General features: G+C 37.3%; 3 protein-coding genes across 3 annotated transcripts; 1 reads left to right on the top strand and 2 right to left on the bottom strand.

Moving 5' to 3' along the window:
* Window positions 1-1,245: 1,245 nt before the first annotated feature.
* On the top strand, window positions 1,246-5,673 carry LOC118059627 (coronatine-insensitive protein 1). The gene is made up of 3 exons (XM_035072534.2): window positions 1,246-2,496; window positions 3,317-3,797; window positions 4,525-5,673. Exons 1-3 carry the CDS (start codon window positions 1,982-1,984, stop codon window positions 5,344-5,346), a joined length of 1,818 nt encoding a protein of 605 aa, XP_034928425.1. The 5' UTR covers window positions 1,246-1,981; the 3' UTR covers window positions 5,347-5,673.
* Window positions 5,674-19,083: 13,410 nt separating this feature from the next.
* Window positions 19,084-21,440, bottom strand: LOC118059628 (transcription factor DIVARICATA). Its single transcript, XM_035072535.2, has 2 exons — window positions 20,255-21,440; window positions 19,084-19,723 (listed from the first exon to the last, which is right to left on the bottom strand). Exons 1-2 carry the CDS (start codon window positions 20,635-20,637, stop codon window positions 19,225-19,227), a joined length of 882 nt encoding a protein of 293 aa, XP_034928426.1. The 5' UTR covers window positions 20,638-21,440; the 3' UTR covers window positions 19,084-19,224.
* Window positions 21,441-22,924: 1,484 nt separating this feature from the next.
* On the bottom strand, window positions 22,925-26,618 carry LOC118059629 (laccase-4). Its single transcript, XM_035072536.2, has 6 exons — window positions 26,460-26,618; window positions 25,589-25,740; window positions 25,258-25,502; window positions 24,985-25,113; window positions 23,899-24,819; window positions 22,925-23,438 (listed from the first exon to the last, which is right to left on the bottom strand). Exons 1-6 carry the CDS (start codon window positions 26,547-26,549, stop codon window positions 23,308-23,310), a joined length of 1,668 nt encoding a protein of 555 aa, XP_034928427.1. The 5' UTR covers window positions 26,550-26,618; the 3' UTR covers window positions 22,925-23,307.
* Between the last annotated feature and the right edge of the window lie 45 nt (window positions 26,619-26,663).

The raw sequence follows: 26,663 nt of genomic DNA on the forward strand, positions 1-26,663 counted from the left end.
GTAATGGTAAAGGGCTTAAAATTTAAATAGCAGGTCTCGAGTTCGAGTCAGGACATGCATCTCTTGTAAGAGCCTCGAACAATCGAGGTTTTACTTGCTCATTTAGGCTTGTAAAGTGCACTTTTCAAGAGGCGAGATTTCTTCGAATAAAAAACAATAAAATGATATAGAATAATATTTGCTAAAGTTTGACAGTATATGATTGCTTAATTTCATTGTAATGTCTGTGTGTGTCCATCAACTGAACACTAAATAGAAAACATAAATTATATTTTACTTATAATTCTACAATTCAAGTTTATATTATATTCTTTCTCTCTCACGCGCGCGCGCGCGCACATATATATATTTCAACAACCATGATCACCACCATAACCCATAGTCTTCACAAGTCTAACTTAACACCTCCACAGCCACTGCTCACAATTCCAAGACCAACCTTGCTAAAATCACTAGCTATCGCCAAAAATCATGAACAAGGTCATCCTCAATTTTTATTTTAACCAAAATAAGATAAAAGAACCCATAAACTTCAAAGAAAAATCTAAAATAAAAAAAGTCACTACTGAAGATGGAATTAAATTAACCCTTGGATCACCATCTAACTATCAATTTAAGGATTCTAATTGAGTATGATTTATATTTATAAGGGTATAATTGGTTAATCTCGTGTGAAGCGAGGATGCAACCTTTAATAAATAGGAATTTGTTATATAAATGCTCTACCGTTCAAAATACACGGGATAATTTTAATAATCTATCAAAAAAAAAATTACTACCACTATGTCTTCGCCTTCCTCTTTCCATAGTTTCTCAATGGAGTAAATTAAATAATAATCACCATTCTTTCCCTAATCACTGCCACCATGTTTTTTTCATTTTTTGATATTTAAACCTCTCTGAAAATATAGTTATAATTATTTTTTTAAAATATTTTTTATTCTAAAATATATTAAAATAATATTTTTTTTTAATTTTTAAAAATCAATTCTATCATCAATATATCAAAATAATTTAAAAATATATATAAAAAATTAATTTGAAAAACTAAAATAAAAAGACTATCTGATTGCTTATAACACCACTGCAGCAGTATTTGTTTTGTCTTCTCCTCTTTAATCTTTTCCATCCATCCCTCCATCCATCCATCCATCCCTTTCACTCTATTACACGCATGCATGCGCACCCTTTCTCCTTTTGTTTGTTTTTTCGAGAGGCGTACAATCCTAATAATCAATACCAATAGACATAGAAGCACAGAGCCCCTTAATAAGCTGTATCTGATCTATAAACGCACAGATTTCAGTTTTTCCATTAAAAAACCGTCTCAACTGTCGCCGTGTGATTTCCTCTCTCTGTCGATCACCACCGTCTATTCTTTCCTCGATCTCTTTTTCTCCTTTTTAGCTTTCGTTCCCCTTTTCTTTGCTCTTGCTACCTCTAACTCCACCTCACTCACTTACCATCAGTCTCGGTGCTCTATCGATCTGACGCAACTGTCATGATCCGATTGGCTCGATTCCCGTCCCAAAATCGCTTAAATCACCAGCTACTTTGCTCTGCATCCCGCTAATATCACCGCCGATCGATTTTAGTAACTTTGTCCTCCATGTCTCTCTGTTTTTTTTTTTTTTTAAAGTTAAGTGAGCTCAGCGGTTTTGATTTTTATGTAAGGTTTCAGTCATGCTTAGTTCTTCTTTCTTGAGTTCAAAATTGCAGGATTTGAATTATTTTTTTTTGGTTTTAGATCGGATAGTAAAAGTGTTAATCAATGAGTTTTAATAGAAAATTCTCAAATCTATGCGGTACTCTATAGTAACTTCAGATTTGTTTTCTTAATACCATTTTTGATTACTCAGTTTATTTTATATAGTATAAGCTTAAAATCTGTAAATTACGAATTCCCTTTAACAAATCAAGTCTCCTATCTTTTTGGCGTTCTGTTTTTTTCTTCTTTCTTCTTCTTCTTTTTTTAATTTCAATGGAAGAAATTCAGAACAGAAAAATGAATAACTTGAATTGTAGCGGAGGCGGGGTTGGAGGAGGGATGTCCGACGTCGTACTAGAGTGCGTGATGCCATACATACACGACCCGCGGGACCGTGACGCCGTTTCGTTAGTTTGCCGGAGATGGTACGAGCTAGATGCGCTAACACGAAAGCACGTGACAATAGCTTTATGTTACAGTACAAGTCCAGATCGATTACAACGTCGTTTTAAGCACCTCGAATCATTAAAGATGAAAGGGAAGCCACGGGCTGCTATGTTTTTTAATCTGATACCGGACGATTGGGGAGGGTTTGTGACTCCATGGGTTAATGAAATAGCGGAGAGTTTTAATTGCTTGAAATCGCTTCATTTTAGGAGGATGATTGTTAAAGATTCGGATCTAGAGCTGCTTGCTAGTTCTAGAGGGAAAGTTTTGCAGGTTTTGAAGCTTGACAAGTGCTCTGGGTTTTCCACTGATGGCCTTTCGCACATCGGTCGCTCTTGCAGGTAATTCTATTTTGGGCCTTTTCAGTATCGGGTTCATTAATTATTGATGGTATTAAGATTTTATGTGCGCCTAATACTGCAATTATATTTAATGTTACTGTTAATGAACAAGCTGTGACTGTTTTTCAAGAGTTGTGGTTTTTTTGCCCTTTGGTTTGGTTGGAACATTGAACAGCTATGCTCTGTTTAACAAACCATGAATGCGTGATTTTAAGGAAATTTATAAAATGCTTATATGAATTGGTTATTTGCGTGATGTGGAGAATTGAAGGTTTATATAACGAAATTCATCATGCTTGTAAACATGACTATCTGGGTAGTTTTGTTTTTGAACACGTTGAATGTTTACCTGATAACTGCAATCCATATAACATTGGCCAGAGTGAGTTTGTTCCAGATTCAATATCCTCATGCCCCTATTCCAACTTGCATGGCTTTGTTTTCTCAGGATTGTCAACGAAGTAGAATCAACAAGTCAATTGTTTATAATGGACTTTCTGATTTGTACAAGTTGTAATACTATGGGGTTGGCTGTGGCTATTGCCTACATTTCGTGATAAAAATAAAATAAAATACCAGAGCAATGGAGTAAGAGCTGGAGGATCTTTTAATGTTTCCTACATGGTCTGGATCCTGTTCTAGTGACACTAATGCTTTAAGTCCTCCAGGAGCATACTCTGCTTGTATTCTTGTTATTTGAGGCATTATTAATCATAATTCCAACCCGCCTCCCCCTCCCTTTTCCATTGCCTTTGGGTTCAGGGATCTTAACATATCGATTATGATGCATTTAATTTATTGTTATCACGTGTTTCTTCAGGCAATTGAGAACATTATTTTTGGAAGAGAGTGCAATAGCTTATGAGAAAGATGGTGACTGGCTCCATGAGCTCGCTACAAACAATACAGTTCTTGAGACCCTAAATTTTTACATGACGGATCTTACCAAAGTCAGATTGGAAGATCTTGAGCTTCTTGCCAAGAACTGTCGTTCATTAGTATCTGTGAAGATTAGTGACTGTGAAATCTTGGAACTTGTTGGTTTCTTTCGTGCTGCATCTGCTATAGAAGAATTTTGTGGAGGTTCCTTCAATGAGCCAGATCAACCAGGGAAGTACTCTGCTGTCGTATTCCCTCCAAAATTATGCCGTCTGGGTCTCAGCTATATGGAGAAGAATGTAATGTCAATAGTGTTCCCTTTTGCATCCCTGCTCAAAAAGTTGGATCTCCTCTATGTGTTGCTTGGCACGGAAGATCATTGTGTTTTAGTCCAAAGGTGCCCCAACCTAGAAGTTCTTGAGGTACAGTCATAGATGTGTTTCAACTCTTTGTTACCTTTAATTGCTGTCTTCATTCATAATTTGTCTGGAATCGTGTCTTCATTTTACCATCCCCTTTCTGCAATGGCTTTGTCCCTTAGAAAACAGCTTTCTCAATTAGCCTTCTGTTTCCTGTTGTTTGTATTCTTGATCCTCCAGAATCTGTTGTTTCTTATTTATTCATCAAATAAATGTGTGGATTAGGCTGGTCGCATTCTAGAAATAACATGACCACCTTATCTTAGTCTAATCAAACTACCACTCTTCAATTCATAAGTACGAGGAGAAAATAACTTAAGGAATTTTGATTTGTTTAGCAATATTATATCATAATTGCCCATGATAAAATTGTAGGTTGAAAGAAGCTAACTTGACATGTCATGTTATCTGTAACATAAAGTAGATCTTAACTCGATTCTATATTTTCTTATTGACATTTTTAATGTGGATTTTTTTTTTCCTGAAGAACATCTAATGCCAGAATTTTCCCTTTGTGCTTCTTGCATAATTTTGAACTTCTCTTTGGTTTGAAGGAATCCTGTGTTAATTGTGCAAGAAAGAGATTTGAAGTTCTTTTGAATGATGAGAATATACTAGATTTATTACTGAAAAAAGGGGATTCGTATACTCTGTTCCATGCTGAACTTTATTTGGGATTTGTGCATGTATTTTAAGTTTATACACTTAACCTTGCGTTTTAAATTGGCAGACAAGAAATGTTATTGGAGATAGAGGGCTGGAAGCTCTTGCCCGGAGTTGTAAGCGACTAAAGAGGCTTAGAATAGAGCGTGGTGCTGATGAGCAGGAAATGGAGGATGTGGATGGCCGGGTATCACAAAGAGGACTAATCGCCTTAGCTCAGGGCTGCCTAGAACTTGAGTACATAGCTGTTTATGTTTCTGATATTAGCAATGCAGCTCTGGAACATGTGGGTGCATACTCAAAGAACCTCAATGATTTTCGCCTGGTCTTACTTGAGCAAGAAGATAGGATTACAGATCTGCCACTTGACAATGGAGTCCGAGCTCTATTGAGGGGCTGTGAAAAGCTCCAAAGGTTCGGTCTGTATCTCCGATCAGGGGGTTTGACTGATGTAGGTCTTGGATATATTGGACAGTACAGCAGACATGTGAGATGGATGATTCTGGGTAGCGTTGGGGAATCTGATGAGGGGCTTTTGGCATTTTCTATGGGCTGTCCTAGTCTGCAAAAACTTGAAATGAGGGCATGTTGCTTCACCGAGCGTGCACTGGCTAGAGCTGCCTTGCAACTGACTTCTCTGAGGTACTTGTGGGTGCAAGGTTATAGAGAAACCCCTAATGGTCATCGTGATCTTTTAACAATGGTTCGCCCATTTTGGAACATTGAATTGATTCCTTCTAGAAGGGTCGCGACGGTTAATAACGCAGGAGAAAATATTGTGTCTGAGAATCCAGCCCACATACTTGCATATTACTCCCTTGCTGGACCAAGAACAGACTTTCCAGATACTGTGATACCACTGGATCCAGCGAGGGTAGGTTCTGCGTAGAGCTGTATATGAAGTCGATCTCCTTGTCATTTTACTGCCACGTGCTGTTCATAGATTTATCCTTCCGTTTGCCATTTGGGTAAAGAGTGTTCGAGTTTAATTTTAAATTTCTATTTTATCCGGACCCTTGTCCTGTAATAAGTTGCTTTCCCATCTGTAATTTAGCACTTCCACTCGTCTTTTTTCTGCCGCCTGGGGCAATTAGCTCAAGGTTTTACCTTTTGGTGACTTTGTATTTCACCTGCTTCAATGTTGGAAATATTGCTGTTACCGGGTAGAATTTTGGGATGTTTTCTGTTGACAAATACACGGAGATTTTCACTTGTATTATTGTTTCAAATTTCTGCTTGGCGTGCTTTGAGAAATGCTCTCCTTGAGCTAATCCCTGTAAAAGAATCACCACACCCACACAGGTTTGTCAGGTGTGTTGTATAAAAGAAGAATGAGTGGGCATTTGCTGTTCGTTCGTGACCATGCACGGGCAACATGGTTAGCTGGTGCTTTGGGATGTGTACTCCACAAATTTTGGCAGCTTCAAAGATTGGTGGCTTGAGATGGGGTATCTCAGACAGCAATGATACACTGGCAAATACGGAAGCTAGACGCCTGTGTGACAGAATGAACTCAAATTAATCCAAAACGAACAGTTGTCTTCTCTTTCCAGAAGAGTCGGAATCTATAGCGAGTGGCAGGGAGCGGAGCTAGATACGTCTCCGGGAAACAGCAGGTCACACCTTCAACAAATTTTAGGGCTTCTAACACAGATTAATAAATTTTTTGAGAAAATAACAGTTATTTAACTCAAAATTAATATAAAGATTCAATTACAACAAGATGTAATTTAAGATTTAATAACATGATTGAGAAGTTGATGTGGTATGAATGAGGAAGAGAGAAGAAAAAACAAAAAAGTCACCAGCAACATATCGTGACTTTGTTTTCATCACACTTAATATTATTATTCTTGATAAGACAATTATAACCATATATTAAAAGATCATCAAAAAAAATTATAATTGATTAAGGGTTTCGTTCAAGTTAATTTAGGGTTAATTACAACATTGTTTGATAGTCTTTCAATATATAGTTGGTTAAAATCTTATCAACAATAATAATTGTATCAAAAAGGAATCCTCGGTATGCCTCAGCGACCTATTCTTTCAATTTTTTTTCTTTTTCTTTTTCTATTTCTCTTTTATGTGTCACATTTTTTTTCTTGGATTTTAAATCTAATCTTTTAAACATTAAATATTTATAAAAAATTTTACAAAAAACATTCAATTAAAACATGATTTAACGACCGTTATTCCAAAATAGTCCAGCTGTCTGGACAGCCCTTGTGTCTCCAACCCTGAAGATCAACACGGATGCAGCCTGCAAAAATCGCATGACAAATGCTGGTATCGGGGCTATCTTCAGAGATGAGAGACTCGTCTATTGAAATGCAGATGCAATATGAATATAGTGTTCTCCAAGGTGAAACTTTGGCCTTTGGTTTTTTTGGTTGTTGAGTAAGCTTTGGCGTCAAGGGAAGCCGTGAGGTTAGCAATAGCCGGAAAGCGGGACAGGCCGTTGAGTCTACACCATGGATATATACAAAGTTATCAAATCTGGAGGTCTGCCAATGCGGTAGCTGATTGACTAGCCAAGGCTTCTTGTCATACAACTTGTGCTTTTATGCTGTGCGATGTGCTTAAACAAATTTATCGTTATTGATCTGATTAGGTGTTTTGTTTTCTACCCCTAAGGCTTAAGGATTTCCTTGCACGACGGAGGGGAATCTCCGCTCTCTAAGTCTCTTTCACCGTGCCAACACCCATCGGAAGTCTATTTATATATTTCCTCGTGCCACGCATCTGCCGTGACACAATAACACCCTCTTCCGACTAGCAACCGTTAAAATATTATTATGCTTTTTATCCGGTAATTTCACTTTCGTTCTTGGACTAGATACCATAACACAGATGAGTCCGTAAATCTCTCAGTTTCTCAATGTAATCCAAAAATCAAACCTAGAAATTAATTATCATAAAACCAATAATTTCCCTCGGGTCTAATTAAATTTCTCTGTGTCGTTGAAGATGATGCCGCGTGTTTATAATTAAACTTTCAAGACTTTTTCATACAAGTGCTCTCTCGTCAATAACTCTTTATAATTATTTTCTTGCTTAGCTTTATCTAGTTCTTTCTGTTAGGTGTGTTGCCATTTAATGTGCCTAACATTGACTTTAATCAGCAACCTTTGTTGAAGAAGATGGCAGCCACCTACTCCCATGTGCAGCTGCTGGAAAATGAAGAAGAGAAGCCACCATTCCTGCTATAAATAGGCACTAAGTGTAGAGAGCAAAATGAGAGAGTTGAGAGAAAGAAAGATGTGAGAAATGTAGGAGAGAGTGGGCAGCTGCCATTGCAGCACTGAGAAGAGAGAAATAGAGTGAGGTTGAGAGTTGCCAAAGAGGGGATGATTCCTCCTACTCTATTGTTGTAAATCTTGTTCTTTCCCTATATAATCAAATGACTTCTCCCGTGGATGTAGGCGATTTCCCGAACCACGTTAAATATTGTGTCAGTGTGCTTGCCCTCCGATGAGCAATTATCAGTACATCACCGATTGGAATTCCCTACAATTGGTATCAGAGCTAATGGTTTAAGTGGTGTTTGATTTTTTGCTCAAAAATGAAAGTTGTCAAAATTATGTTTTGACCATACCACTGTGTAGAGGAGGTCGAGACAAAGCCACTGGTGAAAACGGTGTCAAAATCGGACGTCGGACATGGCCGCACTCTCCATCACTCTCCGGTGAGGTGGCGGGCCACGCGCGCAGACGCGCCCCACGCGTCTTCTTCACCCAGATGAGTTGACCCGACCCATGTGAACAGTAGACATGAACAGTGACGGTATCATGAACAGTGCCATGCAAAGAATGACATCAACATACACAGTCAGCAAGCGATTGAATAGTCAACATCCATGTCAGCATATGAGGGACCCACCTGCCACGTCATCAGCTGCGAGCCGAGCCACGTCGAACCGAGTTGAGTTGGAGCTGAGCCGAGCCGTGAGCCGAGGGATAGGATCCAGTGTAGCTGATCCTACGTGCAACCGGATCTAAGATTGAATCTGAGCCGTTAATTAGGCCAGAATTGTTTTGATCAAATCGTAGTCGTCGGATGTGCGATTTGGACGATTCAAGACATGTTTCCAGCTAATTTGATCATTCCGGATGCAATGGTATGGTCCGATCGTTGAGATTTGAGACCAAAATGGCGGTGATGAATTATTAAAGAGAGATTGCCCGATTAGGAGGCATCTGAAGGTCATCATTGTGGTCAATGGAGATGAAGAAGAAGAAGGTACACACATTTGCCCAATTATGTGTGCTGAACTATTAAGTGGGAAAATTTAATTGCCTTGATGGAAGGCAAAATTGGGACACTCTGGACACCTGGTTATGTGGACAATTAGAGGTGGAGAGTGAAAACTGATGAAGACCAATCTTGACGAATCTAAGCACTGGTAGTCTCGCCAGATGTTGAGAAATCAGGTATAAAACTAGGATACCCCAGATCACTTGTAAAGGAAAGCCGCAACAAAGCTAGCAAATGGTTGTATATACAAAAAGGCAGTACGGTGGATATATACGTTCTAAGAAGTTCTGTCTAGGAGATTGGGTTTTAAGCGGGACCAGTGTGACCCCTCCAAATCTTTCCTGGGAACTTGCTTAGTTGAAGGATCATCCACACAGTACTATTTTTGTATATGTGACAGTTTGTTATGAAACTGTTGAAGACTAGCAGGATGACGGCACAAGGGGAACAATTGGGTTCCGTATGATCAAGGATCTGATGGAGTGGTGATTTCTCCAAAGAAGTTAGATTTGGTGACTGTGATTTCTTGAAGGGAGAATTGATTAAGACCCTGATAATGGAAGAGAAATACAGCAAGGGGATAAAGATTGACACCCTATTTTGACTTGGACAGATGTTGTGACGGGATGAGCTGCTGTCAAACATAAAAGCAAAGAATAGAGAGAAATCTGGAGAACTGAAATTGCACGAGAGCACACGGAGATTGTGCAGAAGTACCCGGAGGATCCAACGAGGTACTGTTATGAGACAATAGGTGCAAGGAGAAGAAGAGTTCCCAGATGAAGCTCAGAGTAGAGACTATGAGAAAAAGTTGTACAACAGGAAGTCTCTTGTGCTCTTGATAAAGGCAACAAGTGAGGACCTTTCCAATGCATGCAAGGATGAAAAGATGAGTTGTTGCAAAGGCACCTAATTGAGGGGGTGCAAACGCCTGTGACAAAAGGCGACCGCCTGTGATGAAAGGCGAAGACACCAAAGAGAGTTGGTGTGGGTGGAGCTATCAAACAAAAAGGCATAGAAGCTCCAAACATAGAAAATGAGATGGAAGATTGCGTAGAGTGCACCGCAACTCTCTCTTTCTATGTGATCAGTGGTAGTGATCTCTCCCAAGTCCACATGGTGGTAGAGAATCTTGGAGCCACTAGAGTCATCCCAGATGAAGGAGGATGAGACCGCTCCACGACGAGCGGAGACACCTCAGACGGAAGGTGTGAGGACCATGTTATGAGTCCATATTCAGACCGTCTCATGACGACAGACGAAGACACCTCAGACAGAAGGTGTGAGGACCATGATATGAGTCCATATTCAGACCGTCTCATGACGACAGACAAAGACACCTCAGACGGAAGGTGTGAGGACCATGTTATGAGTCCATATTCAGACCGTCTCATGACGACAGATGGAGACACCTCAGACAGAAGGTGCGAGGACCATGATATGAGTCCATATTCAGACCGTCTCATGACGACAGACGGAGACACCTCAGACAAAAGGTGTGAGGACCATGATATGAGTCCAAGATTAGGCCGTCTCATGACGACAGGCGGAGACACCTCAGACAAGAGGTGTGAGGACCTTGATATGAGTCCATGTTCAGGTCGTCTCATGATGACAGGCGGAGACACCTCAGACGGAAGGTGTGAGGACCATGATATGAGTCCAAGATCAGGCCATCTCATGACGACAGGTGGAGACACCTCAGATAGAAGGTGTGAGGACCATGATATGTGTCCATTTCAGACTGCCGCATGATGACGAGCAGAAACACCTCGGATAGAAGGTGTGAGGGCCGTGATAGGAGCCCCATTTCAGACCGCCGCATGACAACGGGCGAAGACACCTCAGAGGAAGGTGTGGGCCACTATGTGAGCCCAAATTCAAACCGCCGCATGACGACGAGCGGAGACACCTCAGAAGAAGGTGTGATGGCCATGATAGGAGCCCAAATTTAGACTGTTGCATGACGACGAGCGGAGACACCTCAGGAGAAGGTGTGAGGGCCGCAATATGAGCCCCAATTCAGAACGCCCCAGAGCCGATGTGATGGCTAGATATGAGTGGACAAATGTATAGCCAATGAAGTGGCTATGATGAGTATGAAGACAAATGCAAGATTGACTTTCATGGATATTGCCCTCATGCTAAAGATCAATGAGCTAGAAGACATTTGCCTTGAACAATAAGTGGGTGACTTGTGGAGCATTAAGACGCGACTGCTATGAATGAGCAGAGGGCATGCACAGGTTCCAGAAACAAGTTGACTCTTGTCAAGGTGGTGAGCTCGGAGATGACATTGTAATACTCAGAGTATGAAGATTGATATGGATCAACCTGTAATGGGCTGCCCCCATAAGTAAAGGTGGATAACTACCCGAACTCTTGAGACTAAGAGTGAGAGACTCATGGAGAAGTAAGGCGTGGTTCCTAAGGTGAAACAGAGGGCAGACGCAACTCCTGGATGAGTAGACTCTTGGAAGAGTGGGGAGCTCGTGATCACATTAAAATACTCAATGACTGTCGCACTTGGGAATATCAGTTTGAAGGGATGTTGTAAGCCTTAATGTAAGGCTTGATAAATCATTCCGAGCCAAGCATGGTTGATATGCTTGAAGGGGAATGTTGTTCCAGAGATAAGTGTTAAACACTCTTCAGATGAGATGTAACAAACCATCTGGTTGAAGTGATCCTTTGGAGTGAGCAAAGGGGTGCTTGGTTGACTCTGATGATTGAAAGGTTTGGCGAGTACCTGTAAACTTGGTCACGGACGCTCTCGGAATGGTAAGCTTGGAAGAGCTGCAGGATGCAAGATTGTGCTGAAGAAGCAAGAGGACAATTGGCCATATAAATGTCAAAGGGGGTGATTGTTAAGTGTGTTGCCATTTAATGTGCCTAACATTGACTCTAATCAGCAGCCTTTGTTGAAGAAGATGGCAACCACCTACTCCCATATGCAGCTGCTGGAAAATGAAGAAGAGAAGCCACCATTCCTGCTATAAATAGGCACTAAGTGTAGAGAGCAAAATGAGAGAGTTGAGAGAAAGAAAGATGTGAGAAATGTAGGAGAGAGTGGGCAGCTGCCATTGCAGCACTGAGAAGAGAGAAATAGAGTGAGGTTGAGAGTTGCCAAAGAGGGGATGATTCCTCCTACTCTATTGTTGTAAATCTTGTTCTTTCCCTATATAATCAAATGACTTCTCCCGTGGATGTAGGCAATTTGCCGAACCACGTTAAATATTGTGTCAGTGTGCTTGCCCTCCGATGAGCAATTATCAGTACATCACCGATCGGAATTCCCTACACTTTCGCCGTGAAATTCCAAGCTGTTTTTTTTAATTGATAACCTTTCCAACCTTCTTTCTTTCTTTAAGGGTATCAACCTATATAAATTTGTTGTTCGTATAAAATAAATATATACACAAAATACCCTAAAAATATTGAATCAAGTTATAATAGCCACCCATCTTGCCTTGTCTGCTGTGGTTTTTATCCAAGTGATCAATGAGTGGACAAATGATCCATTTCATCTTATTTGAGAAATTCATTTTTAAATATAAAATTATTAAGGATAACGATCTTTATTCTCACTATAGTAATAAGATTATTTTTCTCTCAATCTGCTACTATTTTCCTCCTAATGAAACCATCAAAAGATTTCCTGGTTTCTCTAATTGCAGATTTCGAGTTTTCCACTCCTTTTGCTTTCTTTTGTTAAAAAAGATTTTTAAATCTTTATATTTTGATCTAAGAATTTGGTTCTTGTTGTTTTATCCATTGGGCTTATCTTTTTTTTTTTTCGTCAGATTAATTAATTTTTTTAATGTCTATGAAAAGATGAACAACGAAATTATACATGCATTCATGAGCTTCATGTGGATAATTTTTAGATTCACTAACGCAACATGTGACATCTTTCATATTTTAAAGCTCGAAGGGCAAAATGGTAATAAAGGGCGAGTTTATTTTTGGTTGATTTGGGATCTAATCACACAATCATTAAATCTTGGGGATCAAGATCTAACCCACCCGGCTCAAGTGTGTAATTACTATGGAGCGGTGAAGGGCAAAATGGTAATAAAGGGCTGTAGCGGTCCACTTTGCTAATTACTATGGAGTTAATTCAAACTTAAAAGGTTGTAGTAACTAGAACCAAGGCTTATGGTTGGAGACTTGGAGGGTGTTTTTGTTTTTGTGTTTTGGGGGAAATTGCTGGGCCAATTTGGCAATGTTCCTTTTGGGCAAAAATATGAGACATGATGGGCCGAAACGAATAATTTCGGAGTAACAAAAGCTCCTCCATTAGGATTTGGATCCTTTTATGACAAATAAGATTATAGGATGTAGTAAGATTATCTATCTGTCCATCCATCGTGGTTTTAGGGGAGATGCTTCTCCAATCTCTCCCAATCAATCAGTGAACCCTCTTCTCATTTTCAATATGATGGGCTCGGGATTTATACCCCAGATCAGCTGGCCCATCTCACTGAACACAAGCCAATGTTCATGATAGATACAAGTTCAGAATCCTAATAGGTCGACAAGCTTTTCTGATCATCCAGGATCCAAGTACAAATCACCTTTTTTCTGGCACTGTTCATATTAAGTGGCTTCTTTTTGGATATGAGAAGGACGGCCCATTTCTCTAAAAACCCTAGTTAACCTAACGATTTGTTTTTAGACAGTGCTTAGAGCTTTCACACACGCTGTATAACATGAGTATATAGCTTAATTGGGTAGAATTTGTTTTTAAAATTTATTAGTTTAAGTATTAGTTAAAGATTTATATGATTGTTAATTTTCAATTTTTAAAAAATTAATCACTAGCTCAAACATTTATTATTATCAGAAAAACAAAAAAGATAAAACGCTATGTATAAAACTAACCATGATTTTTGGGAAAGCTCAAGCCTAAATTGACAAACACGCCTTAACGCCTATCATTCATCCTGAATAATACCTGAACTATTCCACCTACTCTCCATATAATTGACATCGAGCATCTCACATGTTCTTAGGTTGTAACTGAGTTTATAAAACAGTGTTATGATATGTTCAGGTGAATGATCCTTGTGACATCATCATTTATACTCAACAGTAGATTACAAGCTATTAATAATTATTATCCCAAACGACGGTCTCTGAAATAAGTATTGCAGTGTTTTCTCCCCCATGTTTCCATTCAAATTGGTGTGACTCGTGCCTATATTAATGTCTATGAACCATACGTAAAAAATTCAAACTTCCTAGCCCACTTCTCTTCTCCTTCAACATTTAATCATCTTTTTCCCGACGTCTTCGCATAAACACACGTACACTACAATTTTTAAAAATCTTATCTTCCATTACAATGCTAACTTAAGCACTGAAAAGTTCTTTAAACTAAACAAATGACTTGTTTGATAGGTGTGAGATTTTTCATAAGCCCCGTCACAATACCTTTACCTTTATGTTCTGTCTTGGCCCTTTCGAATGTGATATTTTGGAAGATTTAATGATGGAACCGTGTGTGCTATCTGGAAAAATAATGAGAAGCCATGTGCTGGTATTTTAACTAGAAAGTTCAATGAGTTCCAGAAACACCGAAAGATCATTATTGGACTCGAGCACTGTGGACTCTGGTCCAAGGCAAGGCCGAACTGTAGTTAGGAGAAAGGGACTGCTCATAATCAAAGAGATCATTGTGCGGTTAATATTGCAGGAAAAATAAAGGCGAAAAATTAACGAAGAAGACGAAGTGACAAGTGTTGACATTCAAGGAGCAACTGTTGGAAACCTTTGTCAATCACGAAGAAGATTGGTTTTAGAAGAGATCCAAGACAAGTCATGTGTGAAACTACAAGTGTTGCTATAACTAGTGAAATGAGTTACTATAACTAAAGTAACGGCATATCATCATTGGACTTTCCTTTTCCATGGAAAGTTGAAGTTACACTAGTGGGTGACTTTCATGGAGATGAAGTCAGAATTGATCAACACCAACAAAACTTGTCGGGTCACTTCAGTCTTCATACCATACTTCCATTTATTTTATCTCTTGTGCTGATCCCATCAAATGACCAACTCCACGATATGAGCTCAACCGGAGAGGAAAAAAAAATATTGCCCTCTGTGTTTACAGCTTGTACTGACCAGTAACATTATCTTTACCCTTGTTTATCCCGTTTGGAAGATCTTAGACCAAGGTTTTTAGAGAGAATCACCATTAAAATATTTCAGGCCAATATTGTGGTGGAACCTAAACCATGCCTTTTGCTAGATGCATGTCACGACAAACTGAATACAAACATGACCTATGCGTAGCTATTTCAAAATTTATTCGAAGAAAGAGTGACCGACAAATTATTAAAATTGTTTCTATCTTTATTAAAAAAAAAAAGGAAAGGTGACTTGGGGATCTAAACGAAGAATAAAAAACAAAACAACAAAAAAAATTTCGGCTTTTCTCTATTCTGATTTTGTAATTTAAATGGAAGAGTTAGATGAAGAGACAAAATGATTTCCTGTCAAAGAAAATCCATTTCTACATAAAACATTAAAATTTATAATTTAAAAATTCTTTCTTTCATCAATTAAATGTTTCCCAGTATATAGCTTTACTTAAAAATATTAATATTAAATATATTAAAATAAAAGTAAATTATTTTATAAAAAAATCATATCTATATCATTCAAAAAAACCATATTAACAATTTATTAGCTTTTATAAATGGTTTTTGCCTTACGGTTTTTATTTTTAACCCTGTTGAAGATAGAATTGAGGGGCTAGAGTGCTTTCTTATGCAACTTGCAGAGAAGATTATTATGAAAGTTGATTGCTTTGTCATTTACTGAGAAAGGTTAATAGAAATGACCGTACTGCTCGTGTTGCTTTGGAGCTTTTAATACCCATGATGTGGTTAATTAAGAAATCGATAAACATACACAGGTGGGCTTGCACTAGGCTTCTCTAATGATTGTTTCAGCAGCACAATGGTAGCAGAACCCACAATGGCAACATATACAAAACAAGCACAGTGACAGAATATTATATAACCTTGGATTAGACAAGCTTTGTGGGATAATGTTTATCAAGCAGTAACCTTTTCTGAAGGACCCAGTAAGAAGCTGGGGGGAGGGAGGTGGAGCTGCAATGATATGAAAAAGATCAATGATCTGAACTCTTTTCCATATCAGACCGCTACCATTATCCATTCCATAATACTGTTTCCTTTTTCTTTGTATGTTACATAAAGAGTTCGACTTCTACACAGCCAGCTGCTGTTACAGGAACATCGCATCTTCTTTGTTCGTAATCAGGAGGACAGGCACGTCAGAACAGGCCCTTAATCATCATATATACGACCCATCTTCCTGGCTCAATCCAGGATAATTTTTTGCATTTTAAAGATTAAAAGAAACAAGCTCCTCGTATATAAAAAGCCAATTCAGCAATATATATATAACTGGATCATTGAAAGAGATGTTCTCCGGAGAAACGCTGAGGACAGCAAAGTTTTAGAGATCACAGCTCCTGATTCTGGAAGAGGAATTCCTGAAGAATATCAGGAAAAACCAATATCTTACCCCTAAAGAGTCGAGGAACAGGTTAACGTCCAACCAGCCTTATTATAATGCTAGATTCTGTATTCCCACAGAAACCCGGTTAAAACTGTGCACAAAATCTAGCTAGACCCACTCACTATTCTTTCACGCGTTGTCAAGTTAAATAAAGAATCGCAAAAAGGCACTATGCCTACACAGCCTCTGTCTTTTTTTTTTATATATAAAAAAGGACAACATGTTTATAAATACTGCTGACAGCAAGACGTGGCAAGCCAATAAGAATTCAACCTGAGGAGACGGTGCAAACCACGCGTTACTGGGGAAATAAAGGTGGGGGGGTATGATTCTGACAAGGCTTACTTAAATCCAAAGGCTTATATTTAAAGTCTATATCCATCCCTTCACTTTTGATTTGACCTAATTTGAACCTCTTACTTGTTTTTGTATTAAAACCAACACTTTACTCCCATTTCTGTCATGAGTTCGTCCCTGCATCCATCCAACACACGGTAAAAGAAAACATAGGCTCTCAATCTTTTCCTGAGCCCTAGCTCAAACCAGTCTATTAATATTATAATCAAACTATCAAAATAATTAAAATAGAAAGGGTATAATTTAGATAATTTAAATTTTTATAATTTCACAATACCTTGACATGTAATTTACCATGATCTATTATGTCAAATAGACAAATATATATATTTTTTAAGAGGGGGAGGGGGAGGGGGAAATTTCTCCATAAATTAACTCCATGATGTTGATTGTGTATTGTCCTGGGATAAAAATAATTTATTAGTTTATTCTTCGAATATAGAGCAAATGAATTCAGTTGATATTTTTTAAGTTTCAGATAATTTATTAGTGGCTAAGAAGCCATCTGAACTAACTTTAAAGCTTATTTTGTAAATAAATAAATAGAGCTTGAGCTTGGATTAGCTCAACTAATTTAGGTTGATGAATTGACTCAGTGAGGCTAATGATTTAGCTTTCGAAATAATTTAAGTGTTTGCTTTATTACATGTACTTTCAAATTCTCTCACGCGCTTAATTGAATCGGCAAGAAGAGCACACGAGTGTTTGTTTTAGTTTATATAATTAAGGTTGTGGTTAAATATAATTTAATTATGCATAAAACTTAACTATAAAATTATTTTTTTTATTATTTTTTATAGTTTTTTTTAATGGGTTTCACATCCAAACTCAAACTTCACCTCTCATACAAACACACACTTCAAATTATCCTGCTAAGAGTTCGTTTATTTGCGTGGTTGCTTTCTGCGTTTGAAGCAACACATCAAACATAACGTTTGGTTAAGTTAGAAACGCAATTTAATTTCGGTAGGGTACCATATAAATTCATGTTCTGCAAGCGAATTTCACGCAGCAGTTCCTAGCTGTTTTTTGAAATTTAACATTTGCGTGCACAGTGCAATTCACTTGCACTGTTCGCACTGTTCACGTGAACAGTGCAATTCACTTGCACTGTTCGTGTGAACAGTTTTGTTTTTTTTTGTTTTTATTTTTTTATTTTTTGTATATATATTTTTATATATAAAAAAAAACTAGTTTAGAGTGAATTAAATTTACTCGCATTGTCGTAAACAATATTTTTTTTTCTCAAAAAACTAGTGTAGAGTGAATTAAATTCACTTGCTATGTAATATCAAATCAATTTTATTCCTGATAATATTTTATCTAATTTTTTTATATAAAATATTATTTATTTCATGAAGTAATAGCAATAGTTAAATCTACAACATTTAAATTAAAAACCATTAATATTAATATATATATTTCAAAAACATTCTTAACCAAACACATTAAATTACTTTTTATTCAACCTCAATTTCAACCACAGTTTTTTAACCCAAACACTTATTTTTTTCAAACCAACCTCAATTAAAAATACTTTTTATAAATTAAACAACCACAACAGCTACCGCAATGTCAAACACACTTTAAGTCAGCAAGTAGATGCTGTCAACCAACCACTGCAGTAAAAGAAGAAGTATGCTGATGAAACAGTGCTGCCACCATCGGCAATTGGGTTGGCGGAAAGACAAATATCATAGAAAAAGCATCTATATATATATATATATATATATAGGTTGAATAAAAGATGCTTAAACAAAATGTAAAAACTGTAGATCGGCATTCTTGCGTGGATCGTTCCATATTCTACGATAGATTGAAGCATGTGATGCTCAGCTAAGTGGAATGCAAACTCAGCTGCGACTAAAGTGATCATGGTGATCAAGCTTAGGTCAACTTGGCCATATTGGATCGCATAAAGCTAAGAATTGCTCAAAGGTTCTTTTGCGACGAGAAATAAATAAATAAATAAATAAAGAAAATAAAGCATGCAATCAGACACCGCGGAATTCCAAAAAAGAGTGCCTAGTGAGTCAGCTATAGCTTCGCCAAATCACCGAGTGACATGGCGGATCGTATGTCATAGTTACAAAAAATTGCAATGCATAAAGTGCTTTCACATCACCCTTTGAAAGCACGACAAAATTTTGTACCTAATTGATAGATTACTATACTGCTGATCTTGAGTTCAGCACATCGCCAACATAAATCCAAGTACGGATTTTACAATCATCGAGATTTAGTCTGCACTGAAGGGGAGACTTGGGAAGAAGGTTTCCATTGCTAGAAGAAAGCCCCCTGAATCTAGCTTTCCCTTCTTGAGCCCTGCCTTTCATTTTCACCAGCTAGAAGTTGGGATTTCAGGCATTATATAGAGTCCATTTTTCTTTTATGTTCAAGAACAAATTACCACAACTGTTCAGGGAAGAAAAAGGAAAAGAAACAAAGCAAGAAATTAAAGAAAATGTACTGGAACAGTCACTGATTAAACCGATCACACACATGACTAGGGCAGAAGGAAGCACTGCCATCCAGATTCGATTGAACCTAAACCAAATTCGCTTTTCCATCCGCCTATACAACAAAGAAAGGTGCCCTAATATTGAATTTGAAATCTTGGGGGTGGCAATTTAAAAACCATGTTATGGGGGTTGATACGAGCCCCGTGATGAGCACCGACACACAGATTTTGCCCCTGAAATTTTAGACCGTTCGAAGGTATCTCATATGGAGATGACTTAAACAAGTCTTCATGAGTTGAATCAAAGACCATAATCGATCCATCCTTTGCTTCGTCCCAGTCAATCAACACTTTCTGCATCCCTGCTGGCTTTTGCTGCGATGAAAGCAAATCAGATTGATCTAGCGAGGAGGGCTCGTCACCATCTGACGGAGTAGTAGCATCTGCGAGATTGACAGTTGTAATGTCATGGATGCTAGGTCTTCTCTTATCCTTCACTCCGGAAAGCTGCTGCCGTATGAAGTACTTCTGTGCATGGCTCGCCACTTGAGTTGGAGTCTTTGAAACTACAAAATTGCGAGAGATGTTCCTCCAGTCCCCTTTTCCATGCTTTAGAAGCCCCATAAGGAACCGCCTATTGATCATCATCAAAAGCAAGAACAAGTTCAAGGAGAAATAAACACAACTCGTAAGGAAATTGTTTCTGTCACCTTCATTGCAAAACAGAAAAAAGAATAAGAAGAAAAGCAGCCCCTGACAACTATAAAAAGAGTTCCAATCTTGACATTTCCAACTTCTAATCTCTCAGCTAGATAATCTTAGGCCTATTTCCAAAAATTTACAATGACAAGAGAAATGGATTTAAAATATAAAAGTTCCAATCCTGTAAATAACAAGTAACGAATTTGAACCATGGCTTGAGAGAAAATGTTCCATCATCTGAAAACCCATTTCTGCTGATAAATTAACCAGTTGAATTGAAAAGTGCATGATCAATGAAATAACAACTCTACTGAATCCCTTACAAATCATTTCACTGTGTTTAATTAATGATTTATTTTTGTTGTAAACTAATGACTAGATGCCTTGTCACTTCAAAATCTACTGTTTTACATAAGAAATCTTACAAGAGGGAAGTCATAACAAAAAATGGAAGGGGATTCACCTGTGCTCATCTTCTGTCCATGGCACGCCTTTCTTTCTCTGCTGATCAGCACTCTTGGCAGTCAAAGACCTCTTCCTATACGCATCAAAATTGCTATTGCCAACCAACTGGAAAGTGAAAGACGAGCTAAGGTAACCCGGAACCGGAACCCTCCCTGCTTCTATATCACTAACATCGTCTTCCAGCTCCTTGTATTGCTTGATCACATCATAAACTGTCTTTCCGGGTATCATAGCTGCCACCTTTAGCCACCTATCAGGCTCATGCTCATCAAATATCGCCAAAGCTATCTCAAACTCCTTGTTCTCCTCTCTAGTCCACTCTGTGGTTTGGGTAAACCAATTCGAATTCGACATGTATGAAGATGGATTCAGAGTTTCCATACCTATCAGCACTTAATATGCAGCGATTGCTTACAGTTTCATATTGAATTGAAAAGTGAAAATGATTGAAATCAAGAAATAAACAGCAGGGAAGAGAAGAAGAAGGAAACAGATAGTATATGGAAGATTAAGGGTTTTAAGCAAGTCTAGAAAGCATTTACAAAGAATCATATAGAGGGAATCAGGAATCTGCTTTCCTTAACAGCATACACTGAAGAATCTAAAAAAGACCCATCTTTCAAGAATCGAAGAGAATCCTGAAAAGACGAAAAAAACTTAAATCTTTTACCCAGGTATTGGCCCCTAGAGAGAAAAGCAAAAGCCCCGATGGAAAATTGAATTTGAAACAGAGAAGTTGACAGAAATTTTGAAGAAGTGAATCTCAAAAGATTGATTTCATACCACACGTATTGCTATTATTAGCACATAATTAAAGTGAAAGAAACGTTGAGACCAAAAAGGAAGAATCTAAGTGAACGATTATCGAATAAGTAAAGGTAAGAAAATGATGATCAAGTCGACCGAGTAAGCAAGAGAGTAAGAAAGAAGCCAAGGAATCTGCAAGAGAGAAAAAGCGGGAAAATTATTTTCTTTCTAAATTTCCTTGAAGAGAAGAAAAGGAAAGGGAAAGTTTATGTATGTATTTATAGTAAGAGTAGATTGCACAAAGGCGGCTGGTTGAGCAAGAGATAATCATAAGTGAGGAATCAAATTATCAAAACAAATTTCAGATATTTTTGCCTGATTGTTGATGCGAGAAGGAGACATGGAAAGTGGCAGTCCGGTATTGGAGTGTGGCATTTGGACCAGTGACAGCAGTTCCTCTTAATAATTATATACAGGGAAGATGATAAAAGATTTCGGCTTTTTTTTGGGCAAAATTAGAGCTCTAGTATGATCTCCAAGGGTGTCTAGCTTATGAAAATAAAACTTTTTCGTTGTAAATTGAAAGATTTTGGATACTCGTTTTTTTTTTCTTTTTCTAATTATGATTTTTGGTGCTGCAATTATAGGGTTTTTTTTTTTTTTTTTTGGACAAAAGGATAACCTTGATGCTATTATACTTCTCCTTTATGGATTTTTTTTTATATACTATTAGTATTAGAATGTGAAAAAGAAAAGCACCCACACACTTTATCATATCGAGTATTTTTTTCATTGCAATTCTTTTTATATAACATTATTCATTTAAATAGTATTTTTTTTAGTCTATGTTATTTTTTTTTAATTTCAAATTCATACTTTAATATTAGGTTTGTTAGGGATTATAATTTATAATTTTTTAATTAATTTTTTATGAAATTATCTCATACTCATGACCTCGACCATGAGTTTAAGTTTTTCTTTTATATTTAATTTTTTTTTTAATTTTATCTTTCAATATTAGATTAATTTAAAATTAAGTTTCATGATTTGTTTTGATCTGCTTTTTATAAGGTTATTTTTATCTCATAACCTAAGTCACAGGTTTGGTGTGTTAACCCTAATCAACTCGAGTTATTTTTTTGTGTTTTTTTTTTTAATTTATCTTTCAATACTTGGTTGATTGAAAATTGAGTTTTATAATTTATTTTAATTTAGTTTTTATTGGGTTATCTTGATTTCATGATTCAGGTCATGAGTTTAAAAATATTAACCTGAGTTAACTCGAGTTATTTTTTTTTTGTATTTTTTTAATTGATTTTTTTCTAGTTTCATCTTTTAACATTAATGAGTTTATTGGAAAATGATTTTCATAATATTATTTTGATTTTTTTTTATATGATTATCATGATCTCATGACTTGGTATGCAAATTGACAGGTAAACCTGAGTTGACCTGAGTTAATTCAATATGTTGTTGTCTCGGTGTTTATTAAATAAAGTTCATCTTAAATATTTGTTTTGACTCAAATTATATTTTTAATACTTATTTAAATTGTCTTTAAATTTTTTAAGATGATTAAGTCAATATAAAAAATAATTCTTACACAATTTCTTTTTTTATTTGAAAAAACATTAGCAACATCTATATATATTTTTTATATTAAAAATATTGATGATAATTGCAGCATTCGCATATACAATTATATATTTCTTTCTGCTCATTTTAAGGTGACGATTTTGAGTTCCAAAAGCTCATTTAGGTTATTGTACTTGTGAAATCCATTTGATTTACCCAACATGTCTTTCTCTCTTACATATCCATGGCCAAAAAAAAGAAAGAAAAAAGAAGACTTCTCTTTTCCGAGTAAAAGCTAATTATTAATGATATGACAATCTTTACAAAGAAAATATACAAATTAAAGTTTAAATTAACACCCCCAAGTTGGGATTGCCCGCTTTGAATTCTCTCCCAATTGTTAAAACAGCCACAAGCATTCATACAACTTCAAGTGGAATCAAAGTGTGTTTAACAAATTCCACCTGAGAATCAGAATAAAAATGATAAACATGACTAACTTTTACAGCTTTATTCACTCTTTCCGAGCAACTTCATTTTGCTACATATATGCAAAAAATAAAACGCAACCCATTTCTCTCCTGTTTATTAGCTTTTGTGATCAAATCTCTTTTTCCTTTTTTCTTTTTTTCCTGAGCACTTCACCCCCCAATTGTGAACTATACAATACTCCTCCCTCCCGCATCCCTAGTCTCAAATATGTGGTTTCAAAGCATCCTCATCAAGTTTCTAGCACGTTGGAAGGTCACTAGGAGGGGGTAGTATTGACTCGTTTGGGCCCTTACCATTGTCCACCACAAATGCCATCTTGAGTCCCCATGTCGTGTGTACTTCCAAATGGCAATGCAAAAACCAAACACCTGCATGACACCACCAGCTTATCAGAAAAATGGAACACACTTCGTCAATCAAATCAAGCATGAAACTGTGGTCACAAACAATTCGAAGAGATAACCATTCCCATCAGATGATTTATGCTTTATATGTAGTCCATTCCTTTTTCTGCCTCACAAAACTGAAAAGAAATTTAAAAGGAGAAGGAAGAAGCCATTCAAAGTTCAAATAGTAAGTACTGTTTAGGGAAGGATCTTCCCACTTTTATTTTCAAAGGAGAGAGAGAATTAATCTTGTCAAATACTATAACTTCATGCCAAGGCAACATGGACAGATTGAGGTACAAAATCATTGTCGGGAAAGTTACTACCATGACAAAAATCTCACATCCGCATTTTAGACAGCTACCTTTAACCTGATTAATTTGAAAAGTACTACGACAGAAAAAGAAGAAGAAAAAAGAAAAAGGATTCTAGATTTAATTACCTGGATTATCTGCCTTGAATCTGATTGCAATCCATCCGGCAGTAGGTACACTGACTGTGTTCCTTTCAACAGGATCGGCCAGATTAAATTTCTTTGGATCATTATCTGGATCAAAATTTCCCAGTCCCTTGCCAACAACAAAGAAATTAAATCCATGAAGATGGAATGGATGACTCTCAGGTGCTATTATAGTGGTTCCTTGCAACACCACTTGAACTGCTGAATTAAAAGCCAGCCTATAAGCTTTAGTCCCATTTGTGGTCTTTAGATTCATTGCCGTATTATTTCCCGTATAATTAAAAGCAATCGGTGGTTTTGCTGGGAAATCATCTGTGAAGACCCCGCTTATGTTATAGTAGTGTGCTTGAAGTAAAGCTGTAGTTGGCATTATAAAAGAAACATTATTTATATCTGCCACAGCCTTGCTACCATTAGTACATGTTGCACAAGGGTCAATCCCGACACCGATCGTGAAGTATAGATCATGGTCTACTGTTAATGGGACATTGGCTGGGTACTTCTTTGAATTCAGGCTTCGAAGTTTGTCCATGAAAGTTGAAGTTGCCGGAGTTGCGTTTATAGCAGGAGTGGTGGTTAGGACAGGTGGGGAGAATGCAAGGGTTCCCTTATAGCGCAAGAAAGCGATTGCAGTCACATTATCAACAGCAACTACAGTATCCATGAAGGGAGAGACAGCTATTAAATACTTGCCAATGCTTTTATCTGCAGTAAGCAGGGCATTTGTGGTTTGGCCTGGACCGATAAATATCGTGTCGGTGCTAAAGGGCTTAGTGTAAGTAGCATCCACCTCAACAACGGTAATATTATGCCCTGCAATCTTGAAGAAGAGTTCATCATTTAATGCTGCATTGATAATGCGTAGCAAATAGGTCTTGCCACTTTCAACATGTAACGTGAAACCTGCGCACAAAATAGAATGTCAAGGATCTATGTCAGTCATAAATTTTCATTAAAGTGGCAATAAAAGAATTTAGTAAGTAAAAGAGACTTTATTTTTTGCTTTAAAGTTGAAAATCCATTCACAATATGAATTTGTTATCAGAATCATTAAAAAGGGGTCATTACCCGGAGAAATGCAGCCAGGAACTGCCCCCGTCTGGCCATTAACGGTGTGCGCATCTGATATATTTGGAGGCAAGCCAGTCATTGTTGCTTGGTTGATCACAGCTTCAACATCAGCTTTCCACCATTCACCTACATAATTAACAAAACCAATCACCACCACTAGCTTAATCATCGATCTATGGGCTTTATAGGACAACCACAGAATGAGCCAATAAAATCATTATAATTGCAGTGAAATTGAAAGGAAAAAAAAAAACTCAGATCGGGACTCACTCAATATGATGATCTTTTCCTTGTCAGGTTTTGGAAATGGGTAAGGAACGCCTTTCTTAGGAAAGATGACAATGGCACCGTGTATCGTTGCCCTTAACCATGAAATATGTGCATGCCAGAGAAGAGTGCCTCTCTGGCCTGTAAGAGTGAAATTGTAGAGATAACTTTGCCCAGGCAGTATTGGACACTGTGTAATGTATGCTGGCCCATCGGCCCAGCCCGTACGCAACTGCCTCACTCCATGCCTGCCAAAACAAAAACAAGCTCCATAAATCAACAAGAACCTATTGTTTTCAAAAAACAGGCTTAAGATGCACTTAATGATTCTCACCAGTGGACGGTAACATTGTATTGGACCTGGTTAGTGAGCCTTATATTGACATTATCACCTTCCCTTGCATAAATGGTGGGTCCCGGAAACTTTCCATTGATGGTGGGGATGGACTTAGTTGAACAAAGCTTTGTTGTGTTCGTCAGGACTACCTGCTCGATCGCCGAGCAGCCAATATAATTAAACAGTGGTTTTCACAGTCAAGTTCTCGATTTCCTGTTCTAAGGAAGTTTGCAAACTTTTCATTGAAGGGGATAGAAGAGACAAGGAAAGGGGCATACTACCCTAAGAACTTGTATTTCGACCATGTCAAAATTACTTGCTAGAGAATGATTTTTAAATTTAGATTGGTGTGTGCATGTGTGAAAAATTCCTACATTGATTTAATTCGTATATATGAACCAAACTAATCACATTACAAGAATTCGTTTTAACAACCAATAATAATGTATGCGAAAGCTTATTACACCAATCAATAGAAAGTTTTCTTCTGCGTACGTAAATCTAATTTATTTAATATTTTTTTATGATTGCATAATGACACCAACAGGTAGAGATAAACTTGTGTCGGGCCGCAAGAGTCTCCTTTGATTAAATTTCATACATAAATTCTCACATTTGATCATGCATGCTGGTATATAGCAAAGTTTGTTTTGTTCGGGTTAATGCTTGATTTTTCTGAGGCACTTGGCCCTTTTGCATAAAAACAATTAAAAAAAAACAAAATTATCTTTTAATTTGTCGTCACAGCTAATGAAACATTAAGCATGACCCTCTCTTTTAATTTTAACAATCAAAATAAGAAATGGCAGCCCTCGCCCATCGCTAGAGGTGAACTCCTGCAAAAATGTAGCAGAGAAAGGAAACTTACCCTGAAATTATAAAGACGGACCTTGCACTCGACCAATGCCGGAAAAATGAAAATCACTAGCAGCATTGTCCGAGCCTGATAGTACTCCATCCTCTCTCACTCACTCTCTTTCTATCTTGTCTATGAATTGTGACTTGTTTTGAAACGCTAAGGTACGACTGACCACCTTAAGTTTTATAACAAGTGAACAAATCTTTGATGCAA

Source organism: Populus alba, chromosome 10, assembly GCF_005239225.2.
Source record: "Populus alba chromosome 10, ASM523922v2, whole genome shotgun sequence".
Classification (NCBI taxonomy): Eukaryota; Viridiplantae; Streptophyta; class Magnoliopsida; order Malpighiales; family Salicaceae; genus Populus; species Populus alba.

Bases quoted from the DNA above. Each gene is read 5' to 3' on its own strand.
- LOC118059628 (XM_035072535.2), bottom strand. From the start codon at position 20,637: ATGGAAACTCTGAATCCATCTTCATACATGTCGAATTCGAATTGGTTT. The intron at 19,724-20,254 runs GTGAATCCCCTT...GATGATCAATAG, and splicing joins TGGACAGAAGATGAGCACAG to GCGGTTCCTTATGGGGCTTC.
- LOC118059629 (XM_035072536.2), bottom strand. From the start codon at position 26,549: ATGGAGTACTATCAGGCTCGGACAATGCTGCTAGTGATTTTCATTTTT. The intron at 25,741-26,459 runs GTAAGTTTCCTT...GCGATCGAGCAG, and splicing joins TCCGTCTTTATAATTTCAGG to GTAGTCCTGACGAACACAAC. The intron at 23,439-23,898 runs GTAATTAAATCT...GGTGTCATGCAG, and splicing joins ATTCAAGGCAGATAATCCAG to GTGTTTGGTTTTTGCATTGC.
- LOC118059627 (XM_035072534.2), top strand. From the start codon at position 1,982: ATGGAAGAAATTCAGAACAGAAAAATGAATAACTTGAATTGTAGCGGA. The intron at 2,497-3,316 runs GTAATTCTATTT...GTGTTTCTTCAG, and splicing joins CACATCGGTCGCTCTTGCAG to GCAATTGAGAACATTATTTT. The intron at 3,798-4,524 runs GTACAGTCATAG...TTAAATTGGCAG, and splicing joins CCAACCTAGAAGTTCTTGAG to ACAAGAAATGTTATTGGAGA.